We start from the raw sequence: 27,266 nt of genomic DNA, 5'->3' as shown, positions 1-27,266 counted from the left end.
GTGATGGGACACTCTGATGTAAGGGGGCTGGTGATGGGACACTCTGATGTAAGGGGGGTGCTGATGGGACACTCTGATGTAAGGGGGCTGCTGATGGGACACTCTGATGTAAGGGGGCTGCTGATGGGACACTCTGATGTAAGGGGGCTGGTGATGGGACACTCTGATGTAAGGGGGGTGCTGATGGGACACTCTGATGTAAGGGGGCTGCTGATGGGACACTCTGATGTAAGGGGGCTGCTGATGGGACACTCTGATGTAAGGGGGCTGGTGATGGGACACTCTGATGTAAGGGGCTGGTGATGGGACACTCTGATGTAAGGGGCTGGTGATGGGACACTCTGATGTAAGGGGGCTGGTGATGGGACACTCTGATGTAAGGGGTGGTGATGGGACACTCTGATGTAAGGGGGCTGGTGATGGGACACTCTGATGTAAGGGGGTGGTGATGGGACACTCTGGTGTAAGGGGGCTGGTGATGGGACACTCTGATATAAGGGGGCTGGTGATGGGACACTCTGATGTAAGGGGACTGGTGATGGGACACTCTGATGTAAGGGGGCTGGTGATGGGACACTCTGATGTAAGGGGGTGCTGATGGGACACTCTGATGTAGGGGGGCTGGTGATGGGACACTCTGATGTAAGGGGGTGCTGATGGGACACTCTGATGTAAGGGGGTTGGTGATGGGACACTCTGATGTAAGGGGGCTGGTGATGGGACACTCTGATGTAAGGGGGCTGGTGATGGGACACTCTGATGTAAAACGGGCTGGTGATGGGACACTCTGATGTAAGGGGGCTGGTGATGGGACACTCTGATGTAAGGGGGGTACTGATGGGACACTCTGATGTAAGGGGGCTGCTGATGGGACACTCTGATGTAAGGGGGCTGGTGATGGGACACTCTGATGTAAGGGGGTGCTGATGGGACACTCTGATGTAAGGGGGTTGGTGATGGGACACTCTGATGTAAGGGGGCTGGTGATGGGACACTCTGATGTAAGGGGGCTGGTGATGGGACACTCTGATGTAAGGGGGCTGGTGATGGGACACTCTGATGTAAGGGGGTGCTGATGGGACACTCTGATGTAAGGGGGTGCTGATGGGACACTCTGATGTAAGGGGGTTGGTGATGGGACACTCTGATGTAAGGGGGTGCTGATGGGACACTCTGATGTAAGGGGGTTGGTGATGGGACACTCTGATGTAAAACGGGCTGGTGATGGGACACTCTGATGTAAGGGGGCTGGTGATGGGACACTCTGATGTAAGGGGGGTACTGATGGGACACTCTGATGTAAGGGGGCTGGTGATGGGACACTCTGATGTAAGGGGGCTGGTGATGGGACACTCTGATGTAAGGGGGTGCTGATGGGACACTCTGATGTAAGGGGGTTGGTGATGGGACACTCTGATGTAAGGGGGCTGGTGATGGGACACTCTGATGTAAGGGGTGGTGATGGGACACTCTGATGTAAGGGGTGGTGATGGGACACTCTGATGTAAGGGGTGGTGATGGGACACTCTGATGTAAGGGGGCTGCTGATGGGACACTCTGATGTAAGGGGGCTGGTGACGGGACACTCTGATGTAAGGGGCTGCTGATGGGACACTCTGATGTAAGGGGTGGTGATGGGACACTCTGATGTAGGGGGTCTGGTGATGGGACACTCTGATGTAAGGGGGCTGGTGATGGGACACTCTGATGTAAGGGGGCTGGTGATGGGACACTCTGATGTAAGGGGGCTGGTGATGGGACACTCTGATGTAAGGGGTGGTGATGGGACACTCTGATGTAAGGGGGCTGCTGATGGGACACTCTGATGTAAGGGGGCTGCTGATGGGACACTCTGATGTAAGGGGGCTGGTGATGGGACACTCTGATGTAAGGGGTGGTGATGGGACACTTTGATGTAAGGGGGTTGGTGATGGGACACTCTGATGTAAGGGGACTGGTGATGGGACACTCTGATGTAAGGGGACTGGTGATGGGACACTCTGATGTAAGGGGGCTGGTGATGGGACACTCTGATGTAAGGGGGCTGGTGATGGGACACTCTGATGTAAGGGGGCTGGTGATGGGACACTCTGATGTAAGGGGGCTGGTGATGGGACACTCTGATGTAAGGGGACTGGTGATGGGACACTCTGATGTAAGGGGACTGGTGATGGGACACTCTGATGTAAGGGGGCTGGTGATGGGACACTCTGATGTAAGGGGGCTGGTGATGGGACACTCTGATGTAAGGGGGCTGGTGATGGGACACTCTGATGTAAGGTGGCTGGTGATGGGACACTCTGATGTAAGGGGGCTGGTGATGGGACACTCTGATGTAAGGGGGCTGGTGATGGGACACTCTGATGTAAGGGGGCTGGTGATGGGACACTCTGATGTAAGGGGGCTGGTGATGGGACACTCTGATGTAAGGGGGCTGATGATGGGACACTCTGATGTAAGGGGACTGGTGATGGGACACTCTGATGTAAGGGGGCTGGTGATGGGACACTCTGATGTAAGGGGGCTGGTGATGGGACACTCTGATGTAAGGGGTCTGGTGATGGGACACTCTGATGTAAGGGGGCTGGTGATGGGACACTCTGATGTAAGGGGTCTGGTGATGGGACACTCTGATGTAAGGGGGCTGGTGATGGGACACTCTGATGTAAGGGGGCGCTGATGGGACACTCTGATGTAAGGGGGCTGGTGATGGGACACTCTGATGTAAGGGGGTGGTGATGGGACACTCTGATGTAAGGGGTCTGGTGATGGGACACTCTGATGTAAGGGGTCTGGTGATGGGACACTCTGATGTAAGGGGGCTGGTGATGGGACACTCTGATGTAAGGGGATGGTGATGGGACACTCTGATGTAAGGGGTCTGGTGATGGGACACTCTGATGTAAGGGGTCTGGTGATGGGACACTCTGATGTAAGGGGGCTGGTGATGGGACACTCTGATGTAAGGGGGCTGATGATGGGACACTCTGATGTAAGGGGACTGGTGATGGGACACTCTGATGTAAGGGGACTGGTGATGGGACACTCTGATGTAAGGGGGCTGGTGATGGGACACTCAAAATGTACATGGACCGGTCTGGATGAAGTCCAGGGCCAAATTTCTGTCCCAGTCCAGCCCTGTCTCTATATGATCCTCCATGTGTCAGCCTCCATAAATTATCCTCCATGGGTGATCCTCTCTATATGTTCCTACCTATATGATCCTCCATGTGTGATCCTCTCTATATGATCCTCCATGTGTGATCTTCTCTATATGATCCTCCATGTGTGATCCCCTCTATATGCAGGGCTGGTATAACATAGGGGCTATTGGGGCTGCAGCTCCAGGCCCCTACCTTTATAGGCCCAGCCACCCAAAAAGGACATGGAAAGCAATGGGTCAACAGGAAGAGATCTCCCCTGACGGGCCTTGAATTCCACATGCACCGCCAGGGCAGAGTGGTGAGATTGATAATGGGCACTGCATGAGCAGTCCTAACAGAAGCCTGGGGCACGCCAATGCAGGGCTCTTACAGAAGTCTGGGACTTCCATTGTGTGAGATCTGCACAGCTGCACTCTTTTAGCTCAGAGTGCACGCCAATGCACGGCCCTTACAGAAACTTGGCAAATCAAATGCCAGGCTTCCCTACTGTTATGCCTGTGTGGCTGCACACTTTTGCGTTTGGGCGCATGCCAGCACAGGCTCTTGGAAAGCAGAAGGGTGCCCAGTAAAAGACCCACCAAAATCCTCAGCACCAAGCACATGATGCTCTTAATCCAGCCCTGTCTATATGATCCTCCATGTGTGATCCTCTCTATATGATCCTCCATGTGTGATCTTCTCTATATGATCCTCCATGTGTGATCCTCTCTATATGATCCTCCATGTGTGATCCTCTCTATATGATCCTCCATGTGTGATCCCCTCTATATGACCCTCCATGTGTGATCCTCTCTAAATGATCCTCCATGTGTGATCCTCTCTAAATGATCCTCCATGTGTGATCCCCTCTATATGATCCTCCATGTGTGATCTTCTCTATATGATCCTCCACGTGTGATCCTCTCTAAATGATCCTCCATGTGTGATCCTCTCTAAATGATCCTCCATGTGTGATCCCCTCTATATGATCCTCCATGTGTGATCTTCTCTATATGATCCTCCACGTGTGATCCTCTCTATATGATCCTCCATGTGTGATCCTCTCTAAATGATCCTCCATGTGTGATCCTCTCTATATGATCCTCCGTGTGTGATCTTCTCTATATGATCCTCCATGTGTGATCTTCTCTATATGATCCTCCATGTGTGATCCTCTCTAAATGATCCTCCATGTGTGATCCCCTCTATATGATCCTCCATGTGTGATCCTCTCTAAATGATCCTCCATGTGTGATCCCCTCTATATGATCCTCCATGTGTGATCTTCTCTATATGATCCTCCACGTGTGATCCTCTCTATATGATCCTCCGTGTGTGATCTTCTCTATATGATCCTCCATGTGTGATCCCCTCTATAAGATCCTCCATGTGTGATCCTCTCTATATGATCCTCCATGTGTGATCCCCTCTATATGATCCTCCATGTGTGATCCTCTAAATGATCCTCCGTGTGTGATCTTCTCTATATGATCCTCCACATGTGATCCTCTCTATATGATCCTCCATGTGTGATCTTCTCTATATGATCCTCCATGTGTGATCCCCTCTATATGATCCTCCATGTGTGATCCTCTCTATATGATCCTCCATGTGTGATCCCCTCTAAATAATCCTCCGTGTGTGATCCCCTCTATATGATCCTCCATGTGTGATCCCCTCTAAATGATCCTCCATGTGTGATCCCCTCTATATGATCCTCCATGTGTGATCCCCTCTAAATGATCCTCCGTGTGTGATCTTCTCTATATGATCCTCCACGTGTGATCCTCTCTATATGATCCTCCATGTGTGATCCTCTCTAAATGATCCTCCATGTGTGATCCCCTCTATATGATCCTCCATGTGTGATCTTCTCTATATGATCCTCCACGTGTGATCCTCTCTATATGATCCTCCATGTGTGATCCTCTCTATATGATCCTCCACGTGTGATCCTCTCTATATGATCCTCCACGTGTGATCCTCTCTATATGATCCTCCATGTGTGATCCTCTCTATATGATCCTCCACGTGTGATCCTCTCTATATGATCCTCCATGTGTGATCCTCTCGATATGATCCTCCATGTGTGATCTTCTCTATATGATCCTCCACGTGTGATCCTCTCTATATGATCTTCCATGTGTGATCCTCTCTAAATGACCCTCCATGTGTGATCCCCTCTATATGATCCTCCATGTGTGATCTTCTCTATATGATCCTCCATGTGTGATCTTCTCTATATGATCCTCCATGTGTGATCCTCTCTATATGATCCTCCGTGTGTGATCTTCTCTATATGATCCTCCACGTGTGATCCTCTCTATATGATCCTCCACGTGTGATCCTCTCTATATGATCCTCCATGTGTGATCCTCTCTATATGATCCTCCATGTGTGATCCTCTCTATATGATCCTCCATGTGTGATCCCCTCTATATGATCCTCCATGTGTGATCCTCTCTAAATGATCCTCCATGTGTGATCCTCTCTATATGATCCTCCATGTGTGATCCTCTCTATATGATCCTCCATGTGTGATCCTCTCTATATGATCCTCCATGTGTGATCTTCTCTATATGATCCTCCATGTGTGATCCTCTCTATATGATCCTCCGTGTGTGATCTTCTCTATATGATCCTCCACGTGTGATCCTCTCTATATGATCCTCCACGTGTGATCCTCTCTATATGATCCTCCACGTGTGATCCTCTCTATATGATCCTCCATGTGTGATCCTCTCTATATGATCCTCCATGTGTGATCCTCTCTATATGATCCTCCATGTGTGATCCCCTCTATATGATCCTCCATGTGTGATCCTCTCTAAATGATCCTCCATGTGTGATCCCCTCTATATGATCCTCCATGTGTGATCCTCTCTATATGATCCTCCATGTGTGATCCTCTCTATATGATCCTCCATGTGTGATCCCCTCTATATGATCCTCCATGTGTGATCTTCTCTATATGATCCTCCATGTGTGATCTTCTCTATATGATCCTCCATGTGTGATCCTCTCTATATGATCCTCCATGTGTGATCCTCTCTATATGATCCTCCATGTGTGATCCTCTCTATATGATCCTCCATGTGTGATCCCCTCTATATGATCCTCCATGTGTGATCCTCTCTAAATGATCCTCCATGTGTGATCCTCTCTATATGATCCTCCATGTGTGATCCTCTCTAAATGATCCTCCATGTGTGATCCTCTCTATATGATCCTCCATGTGGGATCCTCTCTAAATGATCCTCCATGTGTGATCCTCTCTATATGATCCTCCATGTGTGATCTTCTCTATATGATCCTCCATGTGTGATCTTCTCTATATGATCCTCCATGTGTGATCTTCTCTATATGATCCTCCACGTGTGATCCCCTCTAAAAGATCCTCCATGTGTGATCCTCTCTATATGATCCTCCATGTGTGATCCCCTCTAAATGATCCTCCGTGTGTGATCCCCTCTAAATGATCCTCCGTGTGTGATCCCCTCTATATGATCCTCCATGTGTGATCTTCTCTATATGATCCTCCACGTGTGATCCTCTCTATATGATCCTCCATGTGTGATCTTCTCTATATGACCCTCCATGTGTGATCCCCTCTATATGACCCTCCATGTGTGATCCTCTCTATATGATCCTCCATGTGTGATCCCCTCTAAATGATCCTCCATGTGTGATCCCCTCTATATGATCCTCCATGTGTGATCCCCTCTAAATGATCCTCCATGTGTGATCTTCTCTATATGATCCTCCACGTGTGATCCTCTCTATATGATCCTCCATGTGTGATCCCCTCTAAATGATCCTCCATGTGTGATCCCCTCTATATGATCCTCCATGTGTGATCCCCTCTAAATGATCCTCCATGTGTGATCCCCTCTATATGATCCTCCATGTGTGATCTTCTCTATATGATCCTCCATGTGTGATCCTCTCTATATGAATCTCCATGTGTGATCCCCTCTAAATGATCCTCCGTGTGTGATCTTCTCTATATGATCCTCCACGTGTGATCCTCTCTATATGATCCTACATGTGTGATCCCCTCTAAATGATCCTCCATGTGTGATCCCCTCTATATGATCCTCCATGTGTGATCTTCTCTATATGATCCTCCATGTGTGATCCTCTCTATATGAATCTCCATGTGTGATCCCCTCTAAATGATCCTCCGTGTGTGATCTTCTCTATATGATCCTCCACGTGTGATCCTCTCTATATGATCCTACATGTGTGATCCCCTCTAAATGATCCTCCATGTGTGATCCCCTCTATATAATCCTCCATGTGTGATCTTCTCTATATGATCCTCCACGTGTGATCTTCTCTATATGATCCTCCACGTGTGATCCCCTCTAAAAGATCCTCCATGTGTGATTCTCTCTATATGATCCTCCGTGTGTGATCCTCTCTATATGACCCTCCATGTGTGATCTTCTCTGTATGATCCTCCATGTGTGATCCCCTCTATATGATCCTCCATGTGTGATCCTCTCTATATGTTCCTACCTATATGATCCTCCATAAATGATCCTCCATGTGTGATCTTCTCTATATGATCCTCCATGTGTGATCCTCTCTATATGATCCTCCATGTGTGATCCTCTCTATATGATCCTCCGTGTGTGATCCTCTCTATATGTTCCTACCTATATGATCCTCCATAAATGATCCTCCATGTGTGATCTTCTCTATATGATCCTCTCTATATGATCTTCCATGTGTGAGCCTCCATATATGATCCTCCATCTATGATCCTCCATCTATGATCCTCCCTGTATATGTAGCAGCCTCTGCAACTTATCCAGGGCTAGTCAATGTTACAGGATTTGACTTTACTGGCTGCATGCTTGTTGCAGATCAGTGGCTTTCTAGGTGATCAGACCAGGATGAGGATGACGTCCTTCTCACAGCTTCCCCTCCTCCCTGCTCTGTACACACAGGACACCACCAGAGGATCATCAATGTAACATTTTATCTGTAATTATCACAACAAACAAACTGCTCTGATCTCCAGTTATCACAGCTCAGACATTGCCCCTCCATGATGGAAGTTCCCTGCCTTGCCCTGGAAGTTTCCAACACTCATACTTGAAGTTTTCTGGCCTTGTCCTGGAAGTTTTCATTTCTCATTTTAGAAGGTTTTGGGCCTTGTCATTGAAGTTTCTCTCATCCTGGAAGTATTCATCTCTCACTGTTGATATTTCCTGTCCTTGTCCTGGAAGTTCCCATCTCTCATCCTTGAAGTTTTCCTGTCCTTGTCCTGGAAGTTCCCATCTCTCATCCTTGAAGTTTCCCTGTCCTTGTCCTGGAAGTTCCCATCTCTCATCCTTGAAGTTTTCCTGTCCTTGTCCTGGAAGTTCCCATCTCTCATCCTTGAAGTTTCCTGGTCTTGTCCTGGAAGTTCCCATCTCTCATCCTTGAAGTTTCCTGGTCTTGTCCTGGAAGTTCCCAGCTCTCATCCTTGAAGTTTCCTGGTCTTGTCCTGGAAGTTTCCATCTCTCATCCTTGAAGTTTTCCTGTCCTTGTCCTTGAAGTTTCCATCTCTCATCCTTGAAGTTTCCTGGTCTTGTCCTGGAAGTTCCCATCTCTCATCCTTGAAGTTTCCTGGCCTTGTCCTGAAAGTTTCCATTTCTCATTTTAGAAGGTTTTCGGGCCTTGTCATGGAAGTTTCTCTCATCCTGGAAGTATTAATTTCTCACTGTTGATATTTCTTGTCCTTGTCTTGGAAGTTCCCATCTCTCATCCTTGAAGTTTCCTGGTCTTGTCCACAAAGTTTCCATCTCTCATCCTTGAGGTTTCCTGGACTTGTCCTTGAAGTTTCCATCTCTCATCCTTGAAGTTTTCCTGGCCTTTTCATGGAAGTTTCCATCTCTCATCCTTGAAGTTTCCTGGCCTTGTCCTGAAAGTTTCCATTTCTCATTTTAGAAGGTTTTCGGGCCTTGTCATGGAAGTTTCTCTCATCCTGGAAGTATTAATTTCTCACTGTTGATATTTCTTGTCCTTGTCTTGGAAGTTCCCATCTCTCATCCTTGAAGTTTCCTGGTCTTGTCCACAAAGTTTCCATCTCTCATCCTTGAGGTTTCCTGGACTTGTCCTTGAAGGTTCCATCTCTCATCCTTGAAGTTTTCCTAGCCTTTTCCTGGAAGTTTCCATCTCTCATCCTTGAAGTTTCCTGGTCTTGTCCTTGAAGGTTCCATCTCTCATCCTTGAAGTTTCCTGGTCTTGTCTTGGAAGTTTCCGGCTGGTGAATGAGCAGCTCTCGGATGAAGCTCTTCCTCCCTCGTAGGGTGAAGCAGTCATGACAAATTCTGGTTGGTACTTTGGGAACAGAAGCATCTGATGGACAGATGGGGACACCTTGTGGAGGAGGATTTGACTGACGTTCAGTCTGCAGGATAGCAGAGACTTTGGCAGATGGCGACCACCATCATTCCACTTATCTGCATCTCCTGCTCCTGGTGTCACCATGGTTCTCATTATGGGGACAGGTGTGATGTCATGTGGGCAGCCCATGCACAAGGAGAGTGACATTCAGTCCCTTCACTTAGGAGGACGGGGGTGGGGGTACGGGGGGGGGAGGGGGGTGCCCCTATAATTTTTCTCTGGGCTCAGAGAAAATGCTAATCTTTCTGCCTCTCCTGTACCGGAATGTGTCTGCACACATTAGTCCCGCCTCTCCGCCATGTCCCGTTCACAGATCCACGGCAGCTCGCTGTAACAATTCTCCATTTTCAGATGTTGTCCTAGCTTGACGCAGCTCCCGGCTCCACCCACAATGATGTCCCTACAAGGAGAACAGAGACAAGAGACCACCATTCAGTGCCGGAGAATCCCTGGAGAACACGAGATCCATAGAGAAATGAGGGGACTCTGGATATAAACCAGGAGACTCCAACAAAAAAATGTCTAAACCAAAAGCCGGCAACCTTATTCCTTACCGACCTACACTGATCCCAACTTTAATTAGAGGGTTTGGGTGGTGGGACTCTATGGCAATGATATCACTACAAAGTAAATGAAGGGTGCTGTGATGAAGAGATGGGGCAGGACTCTGTGCACTCAGTATGTCTTCTGGCTTGAGTAGAGGTGTCCCCGCAGTACTTTTTTTTCACCACAAGATGTTCTCTTTCTTCTGCATTGCAGAGCGCTATCTCCGCAGTACTTTAATTTTACCACAAGATGTCCTCAGTCTTCCAGAATGAATAAAGAGAACCAGGTAATAACTGATGGCAGACTGAGGCCATCTTGTGGTAAAAAAGAAGTATGCGGGGGGACAGCACCAATCTGCTTTTTAAAGTGGTTGTAAACCCTTACAACAGACTTTGACCTACAGGTGAGCCTATATTAAGGCTTACCTGTAGGTCCAAGAAATATCTCCTAAACCTATACGGTTTAGGAGATATTTGCCCAAAGACAGGCACCGCTGTCTACGGCGCATGCGCCGTAGACAGCAGCGCACAGGTGCACTGAGCGTGGCATTTTCAACGACGGCGCTGCCGTGCGTGTCGGCTCCCATGTGCATGCGCAGGAGTGACGTCATCGCGGCTTCGCCGAATTACAGCGGCGGAGCTGCGAGACCCCACCGAGAAGATGAATGCGCCGGACTACAGGGGACAGCGGTGACTTCGCTGGCTCCTGTGTCAGGTAAGTGACACATAATGGACTACGATGCGATGTATAGTAGTCCATTATGCTTTGCCTTTGCAGGGAATGAAAGAGGAAGTAAACTCATCAGGGTTTACTTCCTCTTTAATGCTTGCTGGGGATCTATTATAATTATTTAAAAATCATGTATTATCCCACCATCCCTGTGCTGAGTTCCTGGGTCTGTGCACCCACTGTTCCCATTATGAGGGGCTCCCACCATCCCTGTGCTGAGTTCCCGGGTCTGTACACCCGCTGTGCCCATTATGAGGGGTTCCCACCATCCCTATGTTGGGTTATGGGTTCTGTACATCCGCTGTGCCCGCCCATTATGAGGGGTTCCCACCACCCCTGTGCTGAGTTCCTGGGTCTGTACTCCCGCTGTGCCCATTATGAGGGGTTCCCACCACCCCTGTGCTGAGTTCCTGGGTCTGTACACCCGCTGTACCCATTATGAGGGGTTCACACCATCCTTGTGCTGAGTTCCTGGGTCTGTACACCCGCTGTGCCCATTATGAGGGGTTCCCACCACCCCTGTGCTGAGTTCCTGGGTCTGTACGCCCGCTGTGCCCATTATGAGGGGTTCACACCATCCTTGTGCTGAGTTCCCGGGTCTGTACACCCGCTGTGCCCATTATGAGGGGTTCCCACCACCCCTGTGCTGAGTTCCCGGGTCTGTACCCTCTGATAGCTGATATATGTCTATGAAGTGCCGACACTGCTGGAATATTATAATTCTCATACAGAGATCTGGAACTCACTCCATGCTGCCATCTGGCCATTTCCTCTTCTGGGTTTCGGGGCTCCAACTGCTGTCCGGCTTCTGAATTCTCACCCAAAATTCCTGACCGAGCCGGGTGATAATTCTCTGCAACATAACCAATAAAAATTTATGATGGGGGGTGTAGTATAATGTATGTGGGGGGTATAGTATAATGAATGATGGGGGGTGTAGTATAATGTATGATGGGGGTGTAGTATAATGTATGATGGGGGTGTAGTATAATGTATGATGGGGGTGTAGTATAATGTATGATATAGGGTGTAGTATAATGTATGAGGGGTGTGTAGTATAATGTATGATGGTGTAGTATGATGGGGGGTGTAGTATAATGTATATGGGGGGTGTAGTATAATGTATGATGGGGGTGTAGTATAATGGGGGGTGTAGTATAATGTATGATGGGGGGTGTAGTATAATGTATGATGGTGTAGTATGATGGGGGGTGTAGTATAATGTATAATGGGGGTGTAGTATAATGTATGATGGTGTAGTATGATGGGGGGTGTAGTATAATGTATGATGGGGGTGTAGTATAATGTATGATGGGGGTGTAGTATAATGTATGATGGGGGTGTAGTATAATGTATGATGGGGGTGTAGTATAATGTATGATGGGGGAGTAGTATAATATATGATGGGGGGTGTAGTATAACATATGATGGGGGGTGTAGTATAATATATGATGGGGGGGTGTAGTACAACGTATGGCCGAGGGTGTTGTGAAATATGAAATGAAGGGTGTAGTAGTCTTACCCGAAGGCTGATGAGAGTCTTTGGTACGGAGGCTAATTTGGAGTCATATGTGGTGCAGATCTGGTCACTCTCCGCCTGAGACATCTTCCTTGATGAGAAGTAGTAACATTTCTGATAGATGTAAACCCAATTCGGGGGGCACAGGTGGGAGGGGTCTTCATCTGCCAATCAGGGAAAGGTCATGAAATTAATAGCCCCCTTTACTGAAAGAAGTCACACCCACATGGTTTAAAAGTAACCAGAGCCCAGAGCCCCTTTTTTATTTTTGTAGTGTGGGAGGATAAAAAGAAGAATCTGATGGGCTGTCATGGGCCAAAAGGGCAGTTACTTTTCCAATCCTTCCAACAGGTTTCATTAATTAGCTGTAACCGACATTCTCTAGCCCCTCCCTTCATTGATTTAACCCCTCCTATTACAAAGCATTCCTCCCCCATTATACAGTTCTCAATATAACTCCCCTCATCATTATGTATAGCCCCCCCTAGTGCCTTGTACCCCTCGCGCACATGCCCAGTGTACATGGCTCATGCTGTTTGATATCTCTCCACCTATTGCTAGGAAGAGCCCCGCCTATTACTTCATAGTGCCACTTATTTCTACATATAAATTCATAAATTCATCAATTTTTTTAGCTCCACCCTTTAAAATGACTCCCCCTTCCCATTGCTCTATAGAAATCCCCCCAACATAATTCAAACTTTAATCCTCATGACGCCTCCTATAACTCCATAAAGCTCCTCCCAAGAAGGGGGTTGGACAATGTAAGTGCTCTCATTTCTCTACATAAAATGTATTCTCTATACAGGCTCTGAGTCTCCCTCTTGAGTTTATCCCATAAGCCTCTCTCTTTCCGTCACCCTAAATCAGGCTCCTCTTCTTCCATACATACAAGTCCCCCATGAGCCATGGCTGGTCATAGAAATAGACGTCTCCTCCTCCTGTCGTCCCGTTTGTCGTCCTCCTTCTGTCGGTTCCACAGGACATGGATCTGATGTGGGTGGAGAACCTGACAAGGACAGAAGAAGTGTGAGGTGAGGACCAGAGCCTTCGTACCATCTCCTACATAAGATACAATTAGCGCACCTGACTCATAAACCGATGACTGCCTCCTGATTCTCTTAAAGGCCACCATGATGGAGACATCATAACCCTTTCCATCCCCTTCATTAGATGCAACCAGCCTACCTGACCCATAAACCGATGACCACCACCTGATTCTCTTGAAGCCCACCATGGTAGAGACATCTTCACCCTTACCTTCTCCTTCATAAGATACAACAAGCCTACCTGACCCATAAACCGATGACCACCACCTGATTCTCTTGAAGCCCACCATGGTAGAGACATCTTCACCCTTACTATCTTCTTCATCAGATACAACCAGCCTACCTGACCCATAAACCGATGACCACCACCTGATTCTCTTAAAGCCCACCATGGTAGAGACATCTTCACCCTTACCTTCTCCTTCATAAGATACAACCAGCCTACCTGACCCATAAACCGATGACCACATCATGATTCTCTTGAAGCCCACCATGGTAGAGACATCTTCACCCTTACCTTCTCCTTCATAAGATACAAGCCTACCTGACCCATAAACCGATGACCACCACCTGATTCTCTTGAAGCCCACCACGGTAGAGACATCTTCACCCTTACCTTCTCCTTCATAAGATACAACCAGCCTACCTGACCCATAAACCGATGACCACATCATGATTCTCTTGAAGCCCACCATGGTAGAGACATCTTCACCCTTACCTTCTCCTTCATAAGATACAACCAGCCTACCTGACCCATAAACCGATGACCACATCATGATTCTCTTGAAGCCCACCATGGTAGAGACATCTTCACCCTTACCTTCTCCTTCATAAGATACAACCAGCCTACATGACCCATAAACCGATGACCACCACCTGATTCTCTTAAAGGCCACCATGATGGAGACATCAGAACCCTTTCCATCCCCTTCATTAGATGCAACCAGCCTACCTGACCCATAAACCGATGACCACCACATGATTCTCTTGAAGCCCACCATGTAGAGACATCTTCACCCTTACCTTCTCCTTCATAAGATACAACCAGCCTACCTGACCCATAAACCGATGACCACATCATGATTCTCTTGAAGCCCACCATGGTAGAGACATCTTCACCCTTACCTTCTCCTTCATAAGATACAACCAGCCTACATGACCCATAAACCGATGACCACCACCTGATTCTCTTAAAGGCCACCATGATGGAGACATCAGAACCCTTTCCATCCCCTTCATTAGATGCAACCAGCCTACCTGACCCATAAACCGATGACCACCACATGATTCTCTTGAAGCCCACCATGGTAGAGACATCTTCACCCTTACCTTCTCCTTCATAAGATACAACCAGCCTACATGACCCATAAACCGATGACCACCACCTGATTCTCTTAAAGGCCACCATGATGGAGACATCAGAACCCTTTCCATCCCCTTCATAAGATACAACCAGCCTACCTGACCCATAAACCGATGACCACATCATGATTCTCTTGAAGCCCACCATGGTAGAGACATCTTCACCCTTACCTTCTCCTTCATAAGATACAAGCCTACCTGACCCATAAACCGATGACCACCACCTGATTCTCTTGAAGCCCACCACGGTAGAGACATCTTCACCCTTACCTTCTCCTTCATAAGATACAACCAGCCTACCTGACCCATAAACCGATGACCACATCATGATTCTCTTGAAGCCCACCATGGTAGAGACATCTTCACCCTTACCTTCTCCTTCATAAGATACAACCAGCCTACCTGACCCATAAACCGATGACCACATCATGATTCTCTTGAAGCCCACCATGGTAGAGACATCTTCACCCTTACCTTCTCCTTCATAAGATACAACCAGCCTACATGACCCATAAACCGATGACCACCACCTGATTCTCTTAAAGGCCACCATGATGGAGACATCAGAACCCTTTCCATCCCCTTCATTAGATGCAACCAGCCTACCTGACCCATAAACCGATGACCACCACATGATTCTCTTGAAGCCCACCATGTAGAGACATCTTCACCCTTACCTTCTCCTTCATAAGATACAACCAGCCTACCTGACCCATAAACCGATGACCACATCATGATTCTCTTGAAGCCCACCATGGTAGAGACATCTTCACCCTTACCTTCTCCTTCATAAGATACAACCAGCCTACATGACCCATAAACCGATGACCACCACCTGATTCTCTTAAAGGCCACCATGATGGAGACATCAGAACCCTTTCCATCCCCTTCATTAGATGCAACCAGCCTACCTGACCCATAAACCGATGACCACCACATGATTCTCTTGAAGCCCACCACAGTAGAGACATCTTCACCCTTACCTTCTCCTTCATAAGATACAACAAGCCTACATGACCCATAAACCGATGACCACCACCTGATTCTCTTGAAGCCCACCACAGTAGAGACATCTTCACCCTTACTATCTCCTTCATAAGATACAACCAGCCTACATGACCCATAAACCGATGACCACCACCTGATTCTCTTGAAGCCCACCATGTAGAGACATCTTCACCCTTACCTTCTCCTTCATCAGATGAATGAACGAATCCAAAATGAAATTTTTCCTTCATGCACATCTCCCATCTACCTGATACATAAGCCGATGACTACTTCCTGATTACTGGGAAGTCCGGCATAGTGGAGACAAATTCACCCTTACCATCTCCTTCATAAAATACAACCAGTGTACCTGACACAAAAAACAACGACTTCCACCAAATTACCGTTTTTTAGGTGTGACGTAGAGGGGGAAATAAAAAATGCGGCGTGATTCAAAGGGGGTTTGGTTAGAGTCTGAGATGAACGAGGGATGGAGGGGAGAAACAAAAGGAGAAAGAGAGCAAAAGAAAGAAAGAAAGAGGGATGGAGGGACAGCAGGCCCAGATCTTACACCACAATAGAAATATGTGTATTTCAGAAAGTTTAACAATCAGCAGATAAAGATACTTCAAACACCTGTTGTTGGCACTTCAATCATCCCGGCACCATGGTTGTTATGGTAACAGGATGATTGAAGCGCATTATTTCTATTACATTTTAATAGAAAAAGAAATAGTTAAACTCACCATAATGTAGAATTTGTGGAAACCCCAAGAGTGTCACTTGCCACGTGACCTATTATACACCAGGCATTCCCAGTAGAGTCCCTCCATACACCAGGTATCCCCAGTAGAGTCCCTCTTTACATCAGGCATTGCCAGCGGAGTCCCCCTTACATCAGATGTCCTCAGCGGAGTCCCTCCTTACACCAGGCAATCCCAGTAGAGTCCCTCTTTACATCAGGCAATCCCAACGGAGTCCCTCCTTACATCAGTTGTCCCCAGCGGAGTCCCTCCTTACATCAAGCATTCCCAGCGGAGTCCCTCCTTACACCAGGCAATCCCAGTAGAGTCCCTCTTTACATCAGGCATTCCTAGCGAAGTCTCTCCTTACACCAGGCAATCCAAGCAAACTCCCTCCTTACATCAGGCATTCCCAGCAGAGTCCCTCCATACACCAGGTATCCCCAGTAGAGTCCCTCTTTACATCAGGCATTGCCAGCGGAGTCCCCCTTACATCAGATGTCCTCAGCGGAGTCCCTCCTTACACCAGGCAATCCCAGTAGAGTCCCTCTTTACATCAGGCAATCCCAACGGAGTCCCTCCTTACATCAGGTGTCCCCAGCGGAGTCCCTCCTTACATCAAGCATTCCCAGTGGAGTCCCTCCTTACACCAAGCAATCCCAGTGGAGTCCCTCCTTACACCAGGCAATCCCAGTAGAGTCCCTCTTTACATCAAGCATTCCCAGCGAAGTCTCTCCTTACACCAGGCAATCCAAGCAAACTCCCTCCTTACATCAGGCATTCCCAGCAGAGTCCCTCTTTACATCAGGCATTGCCAGCGGAGTCCCCCTTACATCAGATGTCCTCAGCGGAGTCCCTCCTTACACCAGGCAATCCCAGTAGAGTCCCTCTTTACATCAGGCAATCCCAACGGAGTCCCTCCTTACATCAGGTGTCCCCAGCGGAGTCCCTCCTTACATCAAGCATTCCCAGTGGAGTCCCTCCTTACACCAGGCAATCCCAGTAGAGTCCCTCTTTACATCAAGCATTCCCAGCGAAGTCTCTCCTTACACCAGGCAATCCAAGCAAACTCCCTCCTTACATCAGGCATTCCCAGCAGAGTCCCTCTTTACATCAGGCATTGCCAGCGGAGTCCCCCTTACATCAGATGTCCTCAGCGGAGTCCCTCCTTACACCAGGCAATCCCAGTAGAGTCCCTCTTTACATCAGGCAATCCCAACGGAGTCCCTCCTTACATCAGGTGTCCCCAGCGGAGTCCCTCCTTACATCAAGCATTCCCAGTGGAGTCCCTCCTTACACCAAGCAATCCCAGTGGAGTCCCTCCTTACACCAGGCAATCCCAGTAGAGTCCCTCTTTACATCAAGCATTCCCAGCGAAGTCTCTCCTTACACCAGGCAATCCCAGCAAACTCCCTACTTACATCAGGCATTTCCAGCGGAGTCCCTCCATACATGAGGCATTCCCAGCGGAGTCCCTCCATACATCAGGCATTCCCAGCGGAGTCCCTCCATACACCAGGTAACCCCAGTAGAGTCCCTCCTTACATCAGGCATTCCAAGCGGAGTCCTTCCTTACACCAAGCAATCCCAGTGGAGTCCCTCCTTACACCAGGCAATCCCAGCGAAGTCTCTCCTTACACCAGGCAATCCCAGCAAAGTCCCTCCATACATCAGGCATTCCCAGTGGAGTCCCTCCATACATCAAGCATTCCCAGCAGAGTCCCTCCACACACCAGGCAATTCTAGCGGAGTCCCTCCATACACCAGGTAACCCAGGTAGACTCCCTCTTTACATCGGGCATTCCCAGCAGAGTCCCCCTTACATCAGATGTCCCCAGCGGAGTCCCTTCTTACACCCAGCAATCCCAGTAGAGTCCCTCTTTACATCAGGCAATCCCAGCGGAAGTCCCTCCTTACATCAGGTGTCCCCAGTGGAGTGCTTCCTTACATTAGGCATTCCCAGCGGAGTCTCTCCTTACACCAGGCATTACCCAGCGGAGTCCCTCCTTACACCAGGCATTACCCAGTGGAGTCCCTCCTTACCCCAGGAAATCCCATAAGAGTCCCTCCTTACACCAGGCAATCCCAGCAGAGTGCCCCCCTACACCAGGCAATCCCAGCGGAGTCCTTCCTTACACCAGGCAATTCCAGCGGAGCCCCACTTACATCAAGTATCCCCCAGTGAAGACCCCCTCTCATCAGGTATCCCCCAGTAAAGCCCCCCTCTCATCGGGTATCCCCCAGTGGAGCCCCCCTCTCATCGGGTATCCCCCAGTAGAGCCCCCCTCTCATCGGGTATCCCCCAGTTAAATCCCCCCTCTCATCAGGTATCTCCCAGCAGCAGAGACTCTCTCCACCGCCATTACAGAAAACCAGATCGAACAGGCAGAGTCAGTGGAACAAAATAGGCAGAGCTGGCCCAGTGGCTGCCAATAGAAATTGAGCTGCGGCACCACCCACCCCCGCTCCTTTCCACATCAGGTCACAGACAGACCGGTGTAGTGTCAAATACTATCCCCCGTCGGATAGTGTCCGCCCTGTACTGCGCTTGCGCAGTACGGAGGAGAAGAAGACGCCGAAAGTCTCCGAAGATGAACGGGGCCTGCGCACTAAGTCCAGGTTCAAGCCCCACCATCCAAGTGGACATAGAGCTAGAATAAAAAATTGCCAAGCGAGGCCGTGCCCCGAAGCGGGCAAGCGGCCCTCTTACTAACTGCTACCGTATGTCCACTTGGATGGTGGGGCTTGAACCTGGACTTCATCTTCGGAGACTTTCTGAGTCTCCTTGTCCTCTGTACTGTGCAAGCACTGCGCCTGCGCAGTACGGGCCGGACACTATCCGATGGGGGGACAGTATTTGACAAAACACCAGCAGCAGGGAGGTGGGCGGTAGCGCAGCTCAATTTCTATTGGCAGCCACCCAGCCTCTTGTTTGTTCTAGTCTTCAAGAAAATGGCCGCCGGTGAAGACATTGTCTCCGCTGGCCGTGGACCTCTAGCAGCGGTGGTGGCGAAAAATTGGGAAAACAAGGATTTCCGGGGACATTTCCCCGGGAATCACGAAAACTGGGAAAAGGGTCTAAATCCTGGGAATGTCCCAGAAAATTCAGGACAGTTGGTAAGTATGAAACCGATGACCACTTCCAAATTTTCTGTAAGACCAGCATGGTGGAGACATCTTCACCCATACCATCTCCTACATAGGATACAACCAGTCTACCTGATACATTTTTTTTTTTTTTTTCCAGAAAATTTTTTATTGAGTTTTACAGAATACAAATGTAAAATACAAATGGTTCCAGCAGGGCATAGAAACACAAACAAAAGGTCTAAAGGTGTAAACACATTCGCCTGGAATCCATATGCACAAACAAAGCCAGATAGTGGCCTATTATTGCCAAACAGTGAACATCACCTGTATATAGCACATATAGACAGGATACCATAGTTAACATTAATAGATCAAACGAACATGAAAGATCGTAACAATAATATGCTAAAATCCGCTATATCTGAAACAGAATGTACGTCCACCCCTACAGGGAACTTGCTGTGGACGGGAAAAGGAGGGGAAAGGGAGGGAAAAGAGAAAAAGAAAAAAAAAAAAAAAAAGGGGGAGGGAAAGTTTCGTAAGGAAAAGCTATTCCTAGTAGAACAATTCACTCTTCGGATTAAGGAACTGGTACCGAGTGGTCAGAGCTATCGGACCGAAAATGTAACCAGCAAGACCATATAGTACTAAATTTGTCATATCTATCTTGAGCTTGGTGGATAAGTTTTTCCATGTCCGCAATGCGGTCCACTTGCTTCAGCCATTCGTTAACGGTAGGGGGCTGGGCCGACCTCCAATGTCTGGGGAGGCATTGAGTGGCTGCATTAATTAGATGCATTACAAGAGATTTATGATATGATCGCTTCGGGATAGACGTGTGGTGCAGCAAAAATTGCGCTGGTGAGAAATCAGGAGTATAAGTAGTAATTTTAATGATTAGATCGTGTACCTCACGCCAGAAAGGTGCAATTAGGGGGCATTCCCACCAAATGTGTAAAAAAGTGCCTTCAGCTGAATCACATCGCCAGCACACAGAAGGGATTTGTGGGAAAATTTTATGAATTTTGTCTGGCGTGCGGTACCATCTAGAGAATATTTTATATCTATTTTCCTGAGTGGAAACATTTATTGAGCCCTTATGCATACAGTCAGCTATGGCGTCCCAATCGGCGGTAGAGAAGGTGTGGGAGAGGTCTGTCTCCCATAGTTGCTGAACCTTGTGTAAGGGGGTGGTATCCATGTGAAATAGTGCTTTAATCTGCGAGATCAAGTGTGACTGTGGCTCAGAGCTACTGCAAAGGGACTCAAAGGGGTGGAGGTCTCGACACCATTGTGTAGTTGGTCTATTATGTGTCAGGAAATGTCGAAGTTGAAGGAATTTGTAAAATGGAATGTGGAGTTCAGGGAATCTAGAGGAGATTTCAGCGAGCGAAAGGAGGTTACCATTGTTAAAGAAATCGCGTGCTCTGTACGTGCGGGGATGTATAGGGTCATCCAGATTACAAGCACTCATGCCAGCTAAAAATTCCGGGTTTCCGGATATTGGTGTCATAGGACCATTAAATGCATCTAGCTGGAGAGCTTGACAAGATGCTCGGAAAGCTAGCAAAGTGGGTCCTATCAGTGGGTGTGTGGAGCATGCATTGGGAAGTAAGGATGGTTTAATCCAGGGAAGGTTCGAAAGAGGAAGGTGTGAAAAGGCTTGTTCAAGACGAACCCAATCCTTATTGGCACTATGCACATGCCAATCCACAATTCTGGTGAGGTGAATAGCCCGATGGTAAGTCTTTAAGTCCGGCAATCCTAGTCCCCCCAGCCTTTTCGGGAGGATTAGCTTGTTCCAGCTTAGTCTAGGGGCCCGATGAGACCACACAAATGACCTGCACATGCGACTATAAGATACAAAAAAGGAGGGAGGAAGCTGAATGGGGATAGTGTGCAGTAAGTATATCAATCTAGGCAGGACATTGAGTTTCAGTATGGCTATCCTTCCAAACCAGGAAAATGACCCCTTGTGCCACTTTAAGAGATCATCTTGTAGTTTAAGGAGAATGTTTCTAAAATTACAGTCATATAACCTGGCCAGGTCAGTCGGGATGTGAATTCCTAAGTATGTCAATGCCGAGGCTTCCCACTTAAATGGGTAGTTATTTTGACAAAGTGTGACCGTGGCCAAAGGTAGTGTGATATTTAGGGCTCTGGATTTGTCAAAATTAATTTTAAAATTTGATAGAGTTTGGAAGGTGTTTAGATCATGAAGGAGGTTAGGGATGGTAGTAATCGGGTCAGTCAAAAAAAGTAATATATCGTCCGCATATGCGGCTATTTTGCAGGATTGGGATTTAATGTCAACTCCTTTAATAGTGGGGTTATCCCTAATCTTGCGAAGAAGGGGTTCCATAGTAAGAACAAATATAAGGGGGGACAGAGGGCATCCCTGTCTCGTGCCGTTGGAGATGGAGAAGGCGTCCGACAGGCGGCCATTGACCCTTAATCTAGCAGTGGGGACCGAGTATAGTGCCATAATCATCTGTATAAAGTTAGTTGGAAGGCCAAGGGTCTGAAGCACTGCTTGCATATAGTCCCATGCCACCCTGTCGAACGCCTTCTCCGCGTCCAACGACAAAAAGAAACCCCTTGTGGAAGAAGATGTTAGCCAATTATGTATATTGAGGGCCTTAGTGGTATTGTCCCTAGCCTCCCTCCCAGGGACAAAGCCCACCTGGTCTGTGGAAATCAAATTCGGAAGAAGAGGCAAGATCCGATTCGCCAGGATCTTAGCATACAGCTTAATGTCCACATTTAATAAAGATATGGGACGGTAGTTATGAATTAGTGTCGTATCTTTCCCTGGTTTAGGGAGTAAGGTAATATGTGCCTCCAGGATGTCTGCGTGTCTTACATCGGTAGAGGAGAAGTTGTTGAACGTTTTAACAAAGTGCGGTATAAGTTGTTCCGCAAAGGCCTTATAGTAGCCTGCAGTAAGACCGTCCGGCCCTGGGCTTTTGCCCGCCTTAAGTTGTTTCAAGGCTAAAGTTACTTCCTCCACCGATATAGGAGAGTCTAAACTTGCCACCTCTTCCGAATCAGATAGAACGGGGCAGTAGCTAGAAAGGTATTCCTGAATTAAAGCCTGTCTGCGTGAAATGTGATCCGCTGAGGTTTGCGTAGGTAGATTGTATAGTTTATGGAAATATGTAACAAATTGTTGCGTTATAATGTTCGTGTCTTCCAACGTGTCACCGGAGGGGGTCTTTATCTCGTCAATGGTATGAGAAGCTCTCTTCTTTTGTAAGGCTCTCGCAAGCAGTTTCCCAGCTTTATTACCAAACTCATAAAAAAGTTTATGTGTTAAAGCAAACTTGCGTTTTATTGTTTTCTGTAATTCTTCTAAAAGGTTTTCCCTGGCTTCAGTAAGAGCCTCTAAACAACTGCTCGCTAAGGAACGTTTATGAGCTTTTTCTAGGGATTGAATACACTCAGTTAGTTCTCTGATACGAGCCGTTTTAAGCTTTTGTTTTTTTGCCGCCAACGAGATAAAAACACCCCGCATGACACATTTATGTGCCACCCAGGTTGTGATAGGATGTACCTCTGTATTTGTGTTTTCTAGAAAATACTGTTTCAAGCTATCAGAGATGGTCTGTTTATCAACCTCGTCCAATAGCAAGGACTCATCTAGACGCCAGATTGGGGATCTGGAGTAAGCTTGCCGGAAAGAGAGGGTAATAGAGATGGGGTGGTGATCTGATAGGACCATAGGGGCAATTGTGGCACTTTCTAAAGAGGGTAGATCAGCTTGTGTGATAAAGAAGTAGTCCAGCCTGGAGTATTTGGAGTGTGGAGGGGAAAAAAAAGTGTAATCCTTTGTGCGTGGATTGAGTGTTCTCCAAGAATCGTGAAGTGTCAGCGTTTGCAATTGCGATTTAATCGATCGAAGGGCTCGATATGGCAAAGAGGATACACCATTGGAAGTATCCATGATGGGTGACAATGGGACATTGAAATCACCACCTAATACCAACATACCAGATTGAAAAGCTGTTAGTTGGTGTAAAGTATTATGAAAAAATGTCACCTGCTGTTTGTTAGGAGCATAAATATTCGCGATGGTGATGGGTTTGTCATAGAGCTGTCCTTTGATAAAAATAAATCTACCCTGTGTATCTCTCTGAATATCAGATATTTTGATGGGGCAGTGTTTGGAGATTATAATAGCGACTCCCTTGGATTTCGCCGCGTCATTCGAAGAGTGATATACCGTTGGGTAGTGGTGGTTGCAAAGTTTAGGAATGGAGTCGGATCTGAAGTGAGTCTCTTGTATTAGGGCAATATGTGCTTTGGCCTTATGTAAAGATAGTAGTAGTTGTGATCTCTTTTCGGGCGTGTTGAGCCCCCTAATGTTAACCGAATATAGTGTGAGCTGAGTGTGATTAGGTGGAGCGTGGGTTACACTACTGTGCGACATGACTAACCAGAAGTCAAAAAAAAATTAAAAGGGGGGGGGGGGGGGGGGATAGAACAGGAAGTTAGGAGAACTGGTGGAAAAACCGATAGATGGGCGGAAGGTATCCGCCACTACTAAAGGATATGTGATCGGTTGGGTACCAAAGAGCAAAAGGCGCCCACGTCTCTGTACAGAAACGTGTGCACCAGTATACCCTTCAGTGTGGGGGTTGGCCGGGATTGAGCCGAGGTATTATAATATGAAAATATGCGTGGGATGATAAGGGAGGGGACGACACCCCGGGACATCGGAGCACGGTGTATAAAAGGTGAAAGTGTTTAGGTTGCTAGAAAGAGCACTAGAGCCAATGTCTGGGGATATTGAGAACATTAGCCGGCCTAAGTGGTGGGTGGCGTGAGGGGCATGCAACAATTAGGCATATGCTACCAGAGTGCTAGGCAATACATGGCGCAATCTTAGAGAGTCATATAAGTCTAGTGCTAATGGCAAAAACCAATTAAACGAAACATTTGTATAAAATCCATGGACTTACAAACTTTGTTTGTGAGCATCTTATGGGTATATACCTGAAAACAGGAACCATGGCCAAACATATGCCTAAAACAATATAACCAAATCTGGTAATTCTAGCCGAGCGTTGCCCACAAGAATTTAAGAGAGTTCCTACTTATGCTTCACCCAAAGATGCATATACGCATTTCGTATGTCTCTGTTCGCCTATCATGACCCTGACCTTCAGGAGGAAAGCCCCCCCGTCCGGACCGATGCAGAGCCCACGAATGAGAGGTCGGTCCTGGTCTTACCCAGAAGAGAATATACGCCCAGAGACATAAAGAAAAAACATATTAGAATCTGAGTGAATTCTAGCATATGTATTAAAACCAAAGAAAAGAAGAAATAAAACATATTTTCCATATAACAAAACGAGCAGAACTATTCATTACACAGCAAACCTCCCGGGAAAGTATGTTTAAAACCAGTCTGCAATTCAATCGGTAGAGATGGCCCCGAGCGTCTGCCCAGTTGTTCAAGAGCGTCTAGCAGTCCGTAACAGGCTATAAACTTGCAGTTCAGGTAGCCCGTGGAACATATTATCTAGTCAGCATCTCCTCTCGCTTAATAAGATCACATGCACGAGCACTGCCAATGAAAACAGGCCGCGATAATTAGCAGGAGTAGAGATGAAGTAGGCGGCGAATCATCCTTGCAAGGCTGTGCTGAACGATCCCGAAAACAATATGACCCAAAGACTATGAGAGTGCATTCTGGGAAAGGTAGTTCGCAGGCTGTCTACCTGATACATAAACCAATGTCCTCTACCAGATTCCCAGGAAAGTTGACATTGTGAAGACATCACAAAATCTCCTTTATAAAATATAACCATTCTACACAAAATATCGATGACTTCCATCTGATTCTCTGGAAGGCTACCATGGTGGAAACATTTTCAACAATACAATCTCCTTCATAAACTACAACCAGTCTACAACCAGTCTACAACCAGTCTACCTGACACATAAACTGATGACCTCCACCTGATTACTGGAAAGGCCAGCATGGTGGAGACATCTTCACCAGTACCATTGCCTTTATAAGATACAACCAGTCTACCTGGCACATAAACCAATGACCGCCTCCTGATTATCAGGAAGACATCTTCACCCTTTAACCCCTATAGGATTACCTAGCACAACGTTGCTGATATTTCCTACATCAGTCCTTAAAATCGATCATGGACAGCAGGAGTCAGCGTTCTGAATGTAATCTCAGATCTTTCCAGGCACCAGCTCCAGGAACAGTCAGAGCCGGTATCTAAGCTGGGTTGTACTACAATATGATGGCATCATGACGCTCTCACCATACTCCCACAAGGATGCCCTCACATTATGTCCAGAATGATCTAAATATAATGCCTTCACAACCCATGTCCTAACCAAATTTTGTCACCATTATGTGTCCACAGTGATGTCATAACAGTGATGTCACATTGATATCCTCACCATGACCAGGACTATTTGGAAATTCAGTGCACCTACTAGGAGGTCTGACCATTCAATATCGGCACAATGAAGGCCTAATCTAGATGTCATATTGAGGTCATCACCATGTCCAGCACTGTTTTTGAAATTAATGCACCTACTATGAAGTCAGTTCATTCACCTACAATATTGCCATTGCAATGTTCCCACAATGATGTCATAATAATGTCTCCAGGGTGATGTCATTCCCATCTGCCCATAATGAGAATCTTACTCCCGGAATCAGAATCCCACATCGTTTATTCCTTAGTATGGACAGACACCCCGGAGACCTCCAAAGCACAGCAATAAAACCAAGGCATACCCTCTGTGCTTCTTATGGAAGGGCTCAATCCAGCCAATGACTGCACTCATTCATAGCAGTCCAGCCCATGAGGAGCAGCCAGATACTGTGCAGAGCTTCCAGGGATCAGGAAATAAGGATACAGCTAAGCACAGCATAGTTACCTGTTCACATACACACAGTGTACTTACCGGCCACGCGAAGAGTGATGATTACTGACTGCAGAACGGCACAGATAGATAAAAGAACCAGTAGCAGTGCCAGTGCCACACGCTCATAGCGGGGAAGTCCAGGGTCTGCCCACAGCCCAAAGCCGGACTCTATGAAAAGAGAGAACATTAATATTATATGTGTACCTGGGTACCAGGTGGGAGACATCAGAGCTCTCCATGACAAAGGATCCCCTAAGCACTCTGTGTTATCTAACGAGAGAAAGGGAGCAGAAGCTGTTCCCTTTCAGGCAGGCTGTCTCTGATTGAAACTGAGACAGCACCGCATGGAGGGAGGGAGCACTGGCTGTATGGTCCTTGCGGGGGGGGGGGGGCATCAGAGCTCTCCATAACAAAGGATCCCCTGAGCACTCTGTGTTATCTAAAAAGAGAAGAGGGAGAAGAAGCAGTTCCCTTTTAGGCAGGTTGTCTGTGATTGAAACTGCATCAGCACTATATGAAGGGAAGGGGAAGAGATACTTCTCTGAAGAAGGTGGAGTCACTGCTCTAAAGTAGGTGGAGTCACTGCTCTAAAGTAGGTGGAGTCACTGCTATGAAGGAGGTGGAAATACTTCTCTGAAGGTCTGAAGGAGATAGAGTTACTGCTCTGAAGGGGGAGGAGTCACTGCTCTGAAGAAGGTGAGGTCACTGCTCTGGAAAGAGAGGAGTCACTGCTCACACCTGGTCTTTTGTATGTGTAAATTTCATCTTGCTCTACTGAGCTCTATGAACACCAGGA

The 27,266-nt window shown here is 47.5% G+C and overlaps 1 protein-coding gene across 2 annotated transcripts in view; it reads right to left on the bottom strand.

Annotated features, from left to right (window-relative positions):
- Window positions 1-27,266, bottom strand: part of LOC143973772 (killer cell lectin-like receptor subfamily B member 1A) — a 35,787-nt gene that overhangs the window by 4,348 nt on the left and 4,173 nt on the right. Inside the window, exons 2-6 of one of the 2 annotated variants that reach the window (XM_077474618.1) lie at window positions 26,510-26,638; window positions 13,229-13,345; window positions 12,340-12,500; window positions 11,564-11,670; window positions 9,803-9,942 (exon numbers count right to left, since the gene is read on the bottom strand). In XM_077474618.1, the coding sequence (XP_077330744.1) occupies window positions 9,822-9,942; window positions 11,564-11,670; window positions 12,340-12,500; window positions 13,229-13,345; window positions 26,510-26,638 (635 nt within the window). In that variant the 3' untranslated portion in view covers window positions 9,803-9,821. Of the gene's footprint in view, window positions 1-8,113; window positions 9,943-11,563; window positions 11,671-12,339; window positions 12,501-13,228; window positions 13,346-26,509; window positions 26,639-27,266 lie in introns of those variants that run through there. The other variant, XM_077474617.1, reaches the window with a different exon arrangement.

This window comes from Lithobates pipiens, unplaced genomic scaffold (assembly GCF_037356315.1).
Source record: "Lithobates pipiens isolate NorthernLeopardFrog02 unplaced genomic scaffold, aLitPip1_a1.2 Scaffold_96, whole genome shotgun sequence".
NCBI lineage: Eukaryota > Metazoa > Chordata > Amphibia > Anura > Ranidae > Lithobates > Lithobates pipiens.
The sequence above is the reverse complement of the archived record's forward strand: the minus strand, read 5'-3'. Positions and strand labels throughout refer to the sequence as shown.